General features: G+C 38.7%; 1 protein-coding gene across 3 annotated transcripts in view; it reads right to left on the bottom strand.

The window, feature by feature from the left end:
* Positions 1-1,425: 1,425 nt before the first annotated feature.
* TMEM242 (transmembrane protein 242) overlaps positions 1,426-9,719 on the bottom strand; it is a 28,031-nt gene continuing 19,737 nt past the window's right edge. For 2 of the 3 annotated variants that reach the window (XM_077348851.1, XM_077348859.1), the window contains one exon: positions 1,426-3,565. In XM_077348851.1, the coding sequence (XP_077204966.1) occupies positions 3,467-3,565 (99 nt within the window). In that variant the 3' untranslated portion in view covers positions 1,426-3,466. Of the gene's footprint in view, positions 3,566-8,948; positions 9,122-9,719 lie in introns of all 3 variants that reach the window. The other variant, XM_077348842.1, reaches the window with a different exon arrangement.

Raw genomic sequence — 9,719 nt, 5'->3', positions numbered from 1 at the left:
AGATCAGAGTACCTGAACTTTCTTACTCAGGTAAACTATTCTCACCCTGTCCGGCCCTGAGAATATTGTTACATGATTGTCTGAGAAGGAGGCTCTAGGCACTTTGTAAACATGCTTTTTACTTGATGTGGCTGTTTTACTTGATGCGGCTTGTCGATGGAGAAGCTCAATTCCTGTTGTAGTTCAACAGTATGAATTTTTTTGCATCCAGATTCTGCTGAATTTCAGGAATGTGCTTTGAAATACATTCTAGGTATCCATAGGGATGGGCACTAACCAGCTGATGGACTAAAGTTCGTAATGAATTTTGTAGCTCACAAAGCAAGGTTTGCAAAGGCTTATTCCACACACATTGTGTAATGCTCCTTGAATGCATTTTAGATTTTCCTGTACAGCAAAAGCACACTGAAAGTGCATTATCCAACATGTGCAGAGAGAACCAAACTGAAGAACCACAACAAATTCCCATGAATTTGTGGCTCTTTATGAAAAACATTTGAGCAAAAGGAAGCTCTCAGAATTTTGCACCCTGAGTCTCCGCCTCTGAGTAGTCCTGAGAGCTGTTTGGTGTAGTGGTTAGGAGTGTGGACTTCTAATCTGGCATGCCAGGTTTGATTCTGCACTCCCCCACATGCAGCCAGCTGGGTGACCTTGGGTTCACCACAGCACCTATAAAACTATTCTGACCGAGCAGTGATATCAGGGCTCTCTCAGCCTCACCTACCCCACAGGGTGTCTGTTGTGGGGAGAGGAATGGGAAGGTGACTATAAGCCGCTTTGAGCCTCCTTCGGGTACAGAAAAACGGCATATAAGAACCAACTCTTCTTCTTCTATGCTACCTTGAGCTCCTTAGAGAGGGAGAATATCAAAAGCAGAGCTCTGACATTTCTTTCTTCTGTTGTGGTGAGGAACTCTGAATATTTATTTCCTCTTTCCACAGAAAAAGCAGCTAAATTCTATTTCAAATATATTCACAGGGATTGTAGTAAGGTCATAACAAGGTGCAACAGTTAACCAGTAGAGTTTCTCTAGCATAAAAAGATATATCTGAAGTTTACTTCATATAAACTATCCCAAATCCATGACTTTTTTCCTTCTTAACCCCCTTCTAACAAAACAGGATCACTCCATTAAGTTTCTTCAAAATCAGGAGTCCTGGAAGCTACATTTTCTCCATCAGCTTTGAGAAGCATGTGGGTAGACAGGAAGGCCTGGAGGACCATTGTCCATGGGGTCGTGATGGGTCAGACACGACTTCGCAACTAACAACAATAACATTTACATACATAGAAAATCAGTGCAAGCAACGTCTACTTACTGCTCCCCCCTCTTCCCCCCAGCTGCTTTAACACAAAAGGCCTCATCTGCACTGAAGTTCATACCTACAGGATTAAACAGCATAAAATACTCCAATATACTAGGTACAGGTTTTAAGATTTTTAATCATATTTTTGCACAATTGAAACCAGAACAATGTATCCTGGACATTGTAACTCTGCATGCAAAAATATTTGGGAGGGAATGGGTTACGAGAATCCTCTCACTTAGAAACCCATGGCAGTTGGCTGACCTCCCTCGTCAGTAGAACCTCTCCTGTACTCTCTCTTACCTGGGCTGTAGCTACGGCAAACTAACCTTCACTATAAGTTCAATGTACGTACACGAATACGTCATGTAAGATGTGCTTCTATTTTTGTAAGTAAGATTTCTTTCTCTTCTTTACCACTGGAGTCAGATTATCTTTGTAATTTGTTAGAACAGCATTCCCCCCCCCCCCCCAACTAAGAAATGTGGAGGATCAGGGGCACTGCAGAAAACGTCTGTGCTTTCAAGACAACAGATTGTTTTTTACATTTCACCCAGTAAAGCTTCTAGTACTCAGCATCCGTGAAATGGATTTATTTTGGGTATATAATGTGTAGTTTGCTCCTCTTTAGGTCCATGAAAAATATCTTTCTTGTTAACAGCGTGATTATAACTCTTTATGCTCCAGGACATAAATGTAATTTCTTGTCATGTTCTGCACAAGATAATGACAGTAAGGGAGGCAAAGGTGAAACATAATGTAATCAGAATGCAATATCCAGATGGTAAATGATAACATTGGCTTTTAAATACTCTACCCCATTAACTAATTTCCCAATACTGGGGGAAAAAGATCCCCAGAATTGACCCCTTACCATCAACAGAACATTGAACTATTGAAACAACTATTTTGCCCAGATGGGAACACTAAAATTGAATTAATTTGAAACAGTATTTTTAGAACCACAGGTTGAAAATTTCCATGATGTTGACTCATCTTACCTCTATCAGTTGAAATTAATGTATGTAGCAACTTGGGAGTATTAAATACATTTAGAAATGATCAAGGTCCTACTCATCTGAAGGCCTGGCTCACAACATCACAATTATATCTTCTAAAGGACAATGTTCACAGAGTTATTTTCTTTTCTTTAATAATGTTAAGAACATAGAAATAGCCTTCCAGGAGAAGACAAATTGTTCTCGTGTAGAAGAGGCTTGCTGTCTTTGCTTTTCTCTAGCATAACATACTCAAATTAGCTTAGGGCTTCTCCCCACAAACACCTTATACCAGGGGTAAGCAAACTGTGGCCCTCCAGATGTCCATGGACTATAATTCCCATGAGCCCGACAGCAAATGTATTCCATGGACATCTGGAGTGCCACAGTTTGCCTACCCCTGCCTTTTACAAATCAAACCAGGGGCTGTAGGGTGGAGACTTTTTAAAATCTTCATCTAACCCTTGTCACCCATTTATGTCAATTCAATATGCTCTTTGACTGGCAGGAAGCAAAATGCCTTGGTGATACAGGAGATTGTTGGTACTTGGATCAAAGTAACAGACTTTGCTTCCTTTCAGGGCATGGCCATATAAGTAAGGTTGTGGTCCCTTTTAATTTTTTTCTTTCTTTCAGCTGACTGTCTTTTGATTTAAAATCTCTTGTACTGAGTTTTTGTTGGCTCTTGGTTGCTGGCACTAATACAGACAGTGAATGTTGACATTCGATATTTTTGTATTTTATTTATTGTAATTGCCTTTCTAACACCATTGTTAGACAGAAGGTGTAGCCACCCATCAGCTCATTGACTTGCAGTAGCCTTTTGTCCTTTATACACTATACCTTTGATCTGTACTCCTGTACTCCTCCCAAAAGATGAACATATGCAAGCTGTAGTAGTGATATTTACCACTGAGATTAGCCTCTTTTGTTTAGCTGAAACATATTGAGCTTGCTTCTTCATATTAGTTTCCAGCTTCACTTGTAATATCCACAATCGAAGAGCAAATTTTAGCTTGAGTAAACTAAGGCTTCATTGTGGTGCATCCAACTGACAATGATTTTTTCTTCCTCAGTCTTTAAAGCAACACATTTTCATATAATCAGTATGTCTGTCCTTAGCAATTTTAGAGGTTCAATCTAAGTGCCTCCACGTGCTGATCACTTAGATTTCAGTATGTCCTCCCATTCAACTGGATGCTCTGCATTTTTGGGAACTGATGGAACTATAGATTGAATTTTGTTCCGAAATTCATTTATCTACAAGAGAGGATAGAGAAATAAATGTATTAAACACATTATGTAAGAGAGCTTTGGAATAATAAATCAATACTTATGTTTTAATGGGGAGACAGAAACCCAAACAAGTAAAACCCAAGGATTTCTTTGTGCAGATACTTATTTCAGTGTATTTCCCCCCTTCTTTCTTGGAAAGGAAGCCTCCACCAAGTGACATATGTGTACCTACTGCTCCCTTGACTGATGAACTTTGACTTGACTGTTTGTTTTACTCATGTCATGTTACGTAAAGTTTGAGGTTAGCTATGATTAATACTAACTAGGATGACCCGCATAATCAGAGATTGAAACTTGGTCTTGAAATAGGGTTCAGTCTTCAGTTATAAGGCAATGTCACCAGTATTAATCAAGCTCAAAACAAATGGTATACTTTTGTTAAAGGAAACCTCCAGGGGAAGGGAACGGAAGAGAAGGGAAAACACAAATACCCATGAAATTATATTATTTATTTATTTATATTTTATACCGCCCTTCCCTACATAGAACACTACCAAAATCACTACACTACATTGAACACTACCAAAGTCAATATAACAACATACCAACTAGAACAGTATTTCAACAATAACTTTGACACTCCCTCAGTAGGTTCAATCTCTCAGTCTGGGATAATAATAGTGGTGCTGATCCAGAAAAAAAGAATGAAAAGCCCTTTTCCATTCACATAGTCCAGATGTAAGGGAAATTGATGGAAGGTTAAAGGCAAGCAATACAATAAGGGCCAATACAGTCATCTGAATTTATTCGCATATGCTTTACTTATTGGAAACAATTGATATGAGACACAGAAAGCAATAGTTTTGAATACAATAATAAACACTAGCTTTGTCTCAGCTGAAGTAATATGCCTAATTACAGACTGTAGTTGAACAAGGATAATTTCCACAGAGTTAAATATAATTGCTTAACTCTGCATTGGACAGCAGTCAAGGGATTCCAAAACAAGCAGTCCAGGGTTAATGGGATTCCTAGGAATAATTCCCAGTCTGCATGGTCAGCTGACCAAAGGAACTGGTTGCCTAAAGCAGTTATGGATTGTCCTGCTTAGAGGTTTATAGGGCACTATTTTATTCTATGTAGTAGAAGTTCAACTCTAATAATATATGGGTAGCAGTGTAAGTCTGTCTGCAGCAGTAGAAAAGAGCAAGAATCCAGTGACTCACGAAAGCTACCATAAATTTTGTTAAAGATGCTACTGGGCTATTGCTCTTTTCTAATAATATATATTACACTACGACATAATTCACTATTCTGATTCGTACTGATCACAGTAGCCTGGCTGTGTTAACAGTAGAAAATGGATTCTTCTAACAAGAACTATATAAAACTCTTATTTAAAGACAACAGGCAAATGAATTTCAAGCCCAATGGAGCTCATTAGTGGGAAGGGAATGAGAAGGGGATCCTCTGAGGGCACTCAGAAGAGGAAAAGGGCATGGCTCCTCCAATATTAGTAAAGGACATTTATTTCCCAACAAAGAACCCTTGTGGGCTTCAATCATGCCAAGTTTGTTCAGCTTGATTAAAATATTTTGCCCTGGGGTGTGGCTAAAGATGTCGTCCTGAGAGGGTGGCAGGGCATCTGCTCTGCTATCTCTGAAGCCTGACAGGGGTCAATTGTGCAAGCAATTGGCAGAAAAGAGGAGGGGTACGCAAACCCCACCTCACCTTTCTACCCAGGAAGTTCTTGGGGCCGTCTCCAATCCTTTAGGGAGTGTATCTCCCTGGATTATAGGCTGTCAGCGTTCCAGGTCCAGAGGACGACTGCCATTTTCTACCTCGGACTTTCTTTTCTTTCTTTAATCTTAAAGTATCTGCTTCAACCCTACATGATGATTTACTACAAATGAACGCTTTGAACTGAGGGGAGGACATCGGCTGAGTTCCAAAACATCATTTACTGCAAGTATCTCTCGTTTTTTTTTTTTCTTCGTCTTTCTTCCTGCATCAAAGCCTTTTGTTTCCCCCCTCCTCTTACTCTGCTCTGCCTGAAGCCACCTCGTTAAGAGGCAGGCTAATTCTCCTAACTAAGCAGAAGAAGGACTCAAATCAACTCGAATTAATTGGCAAAAGCTCTTATTGTAATTGTTTTGGTTTTCGAAGATAAGAAGATAAGAGCTGTGAATGTGAAAATCTCACGAGAACTCTGTGCCTTAACTGACTCTAATACGTCACATGCCTGTGCCGGAACATTAGAGGATAAAACAGAGGACCTCTACTGGCCACTTGTAAAATTGTTTGAGGCCGGGTTTTTTAAAAGTCAAAATCATGTCTATGTTAAAAAGATTGGCTCATCTAATAGAGATACAAACCCAAGATTACAAAGTATTCTTAGATGGATTGATCAAAAATATCTCCAAGGAGATTCAAGATGGCAAGGAACAAGTCTTCAATAGGAATGATGGATTAATAACAGTGACTGATGACAGCTTTAAACAAGGTGGAAAACCAACAGCAGAAGAGAAATCTGAAATTCATATCTTCAAGGAGATCCAAGATGCCAAGGAAGACGTCTTTAACAGGAATAATGGATCAATAACAGTGGCTGATGACAGCTCTAAACAAGGTGGAAAACCAACAGTAGAAGAGAAATCTGAAATTCTGGAGACGGAAAATGGGATGCCGGAGTTCTGCAGCCCAAATAAGGACACCCTTTTTAAAAAGACATACAGCCATCTCAAAGCAACAGTGTACAAAAATCAATCAAAAGAAATATGGATCTGCAGTGAAAGTAACCGATTTAAAGGATCTCTCTGGGGAAAAAATTGTATTGATACTGGAGTCCAGGAGGTGCAACGGCCTCAAGATTTATCGATGCATACTCTGCGGGAAAGAGTACAACTGCACTTTCTACGCCAAAGGCCAATGGGACAGAATATAATTTTACGGGAACGACAAGATGTAGCAAGCCTCGAGATGAGACCCCCTTAAGAAGACCGAAAGCTCATATTGTCTTATGTTTAATGTTATACTGTATTCTATATTTCCATTTTTATGAAAAAGGGAAAGCAGTGTCTCTTTCTCTCTTGTTTTTTTTTGTCTCTTTTCTTTTGTAGGCATATAGGTAATATAACCATCAGTGCTGAAAATGTAAAATGGGGTTCTCCCCCCTTATTTTTTCTTTCTTCTATTAGTGTATTGTCCTAGGACTAAAGCCTACACTGACTTGTAGAAAATGTTTAATGTTAAGCTTTCAACTTAAATCTGAAAATATATCTGTTAGGATGGTTCTTAGAATGGGTCAAGCATAAATTGTTTTGTAGATGTATCAGAACCAAGGATAAGGAGAAGCTATAGAAGACTGAAAGCTTATATTGTTTTATGTTTAATGTTAAGCATTTAATCTAAACCTGGAAATCTTATTATTCTCTGTATTAACAACATATACTATATTCTACATTGCTACTTTTATGAAAAAGGGGAAGCAGTGCCTTTTTTCTCTCTTGTTTCTTTTTCTTAGTAGGTAATATAATCGTTAGCGTTGGAAATATAAAATGGGGCTTTCCCCCCTTATTATTATTTTTTATTATTGGTGTATTGTTATAGGGCCAAAGCCCATATTGATCTGTAGAAAATGCAAAGCTCTCAACTTATACCTTTCAGGATGGCTCTTAGAATGGGTCAAGTATAAATGGTTTGTAGATGTATCTGTATTAAGGATAAGGAGAAATTATGAAATCCTTTTGTAATTTTTTTTCTTTGTACATCTTTAAGGCAAAGCCCTACTTTCCTCTCCCTTCATCAGGGTATTGATACAGGGCCAAAACTCATACTGTGCTATAAGAAATGTTTAATGTTAAGCATCTAACTCAAACCTAGAAATATCTGCTAGGATAGCTCTTAGATTGTATAACCTTTCTTTTGTATATCTAAACAGGCCTTTTTTTTTTCTTTTTTTTTAATGTAGTGGAAATGCGGACGGCTCTTAGACTCATGGCTCTTAGAGTCTTGGGCAAAAGTTTATATCACTGTGGAGTCAATGTGGGGTCGTATATTCTCAAATGATGATTATATTTCTATCTTTATGAAAATAAAAAAATCATTATAAAAAAAAAAAAAAAAAAATATTTTGCCCTAAAGAGGCTGCTTAAATAGATGTGAAGGGCCTTTCTTGACTGCACTTAATGGTGAAATCCCTCTCTTTCTTTGCTAGCATGTGACAGGCCACTGCTCCAATACATTAAGCCTAGCAGAAATAATTTTCTGATACCATTCTGTTTCTTTACTTAAACCTATATGAACTATTGGTAGTGCACAATGGTCGACTTAAGATCTCAATTCAATTCCTAAAAATTTCACTTAGAACTTTTCTTCATATTAGAATCATAGAGTTGGAAGGGACCTCCAGGGTTATGTAGTCCAATGCCCTGCACAATGCAGGAACTCACAACTACCTGCCCACCCACAGTGATCCCAATTTCATGCCCAAATGATCCCTCCACCACCACCAAAAATCACCAGAATCTAGCCTGGCCTGGAGGAAATTCACGTACCATCCCAAAGCAGCAATTAGCAATTTCCTGTGTATGCAAGAAAGGGCCACAAGAGACAAACACTGGCACATCCTTTCCTGCCCACTCACTCACAATCTGCCTAAGATCAGAGAATCAGCATTTATGTCAGATGACTATCTAGCCCAGGGGTAGTCAAACTGCGGCCCTCCAGATGTCCATGGACTACAATTCCCAGGAGCCCTTGCCAGCATTCGCTGGCGAATGCTGGCAAGGGCTCCTGGGAATTGTAGTCCATGGACATCTGGAGGGCCGCAGTTTGACTACCCCTGATCTAGCCTCTATTAAAAACTTCCAAAGAAGAACCCACCAAGTCCTGAGGAAGCCTATTCCACTGAGGAGCCACTCTGTCAGGAGCTTGCCTGAAAAAAAGGGGGGGATTACCCTCAATGGGTGAAAAAAAAATCATGGCAACTGTTCCACTTCAGGATGTCTGTCTGTCTTGCTATAAAAAGGATATAATCTACCAATACCATCTCAAATAATTCTTAAAATTAGAGGACAAAATTATTTGCTCAAAAATACAGAACCCTGAAAGCATCTTTCATTCCATACGGCTTTTTAAATGTATATAACTGACAAGATGTCACATGAAAAAGTGCAGTTGTGCCACTTTTACATCTATTCATAATCATTGGAGTGTCAGGGTTAGCAATGGCTTGTCTAGTAGACTGTTTAGGTTTTTTCTTCTCCGACAGAATATTCTTCTGTGAGACATTTTACAGGGGTCATGTCTCAGATCCTGGTAAGATTTACTTTGTATTTATTGTTATTTAAATGACACCCAGTTAGGACATATGACAATAGTCTTATACCCAATAAAAACTGAATACCTATTTAAGAGTAGCTGAAGTTATCCCATATCTGATGCCAAACTCAATAAGGGAAATTTCATGGTTCTTCTATCTAGAAAGTCTTCTGGCTCAGATTCTGATGGATCTTTAGGGGAATGATGTTCCACAATTGGGAGAAAATCCACCAAGAATATATCTCTGGCATTTGCTGTCTGAAAATGACACATGGATGGAACAGTCAAGAAAATGACTGGATTTAACATTTGTGATAAGGCTGAGGGGATAAAGTATTCTCTCTACTATGAAAGGCCCAAATGACATGGGGATTTTTAGGTTTAAAACATATACGGATAGTACTGGTAAACCAGTGTTGAGATGGAAACAGCTTTGTAATTTCTGTAATCATATTTCAATGATTATTCTACTATCGAAATAGGTTTTGGAATATGAACTAGCATGGCTGCAAACAACTTTTCTGCTTTGGAGATTACATTTCGTCAAAAGAAATTAGTCTACTGGAAGAGAATAGAACAGGCAAGAGCCTGTGCATAGGGGAATTCAACTACAACACAAGATTAAACTACCCACTATGGCTTTAATGGACTTTACATTTTGTGCTTCATTTCAAATTTATCTTCAAAATGGTTAATATGACTAGCAAGTAATTTCTTTCCTCACACCCAACAAGATCTGTGAATCTCATTTGGTGTCAAAAATATTTTTTTAAATTTGCTGGCCTTTGTAATTTCAACAGAGGAACTGTCCCCCCCCCCCATGCTCACAGGAACTAGGTGCAACTTGACATCAAGG

Source organism: Paroedura picta, chromosome 1, assembly GCF_049243985.1.
Source record: "Paroedura picta isolate Pp20150507F chromosome 1, Ppicta_v3.0, whole genome shotgun sequence".
In the NCBI taxonomy this organism is placed as follows: domain Eukaryota; kingdom Metazoa; phylum Chordata; class Lepidosauria; order Squamata; family Gekkonidae; genus Paroedura; species Paroedura picta.
The sequence above is the reverse complement of the archived record's forward strand: the minus strand, read 5'-3'. Positions and strand labels throughout refer to the sequence as shown.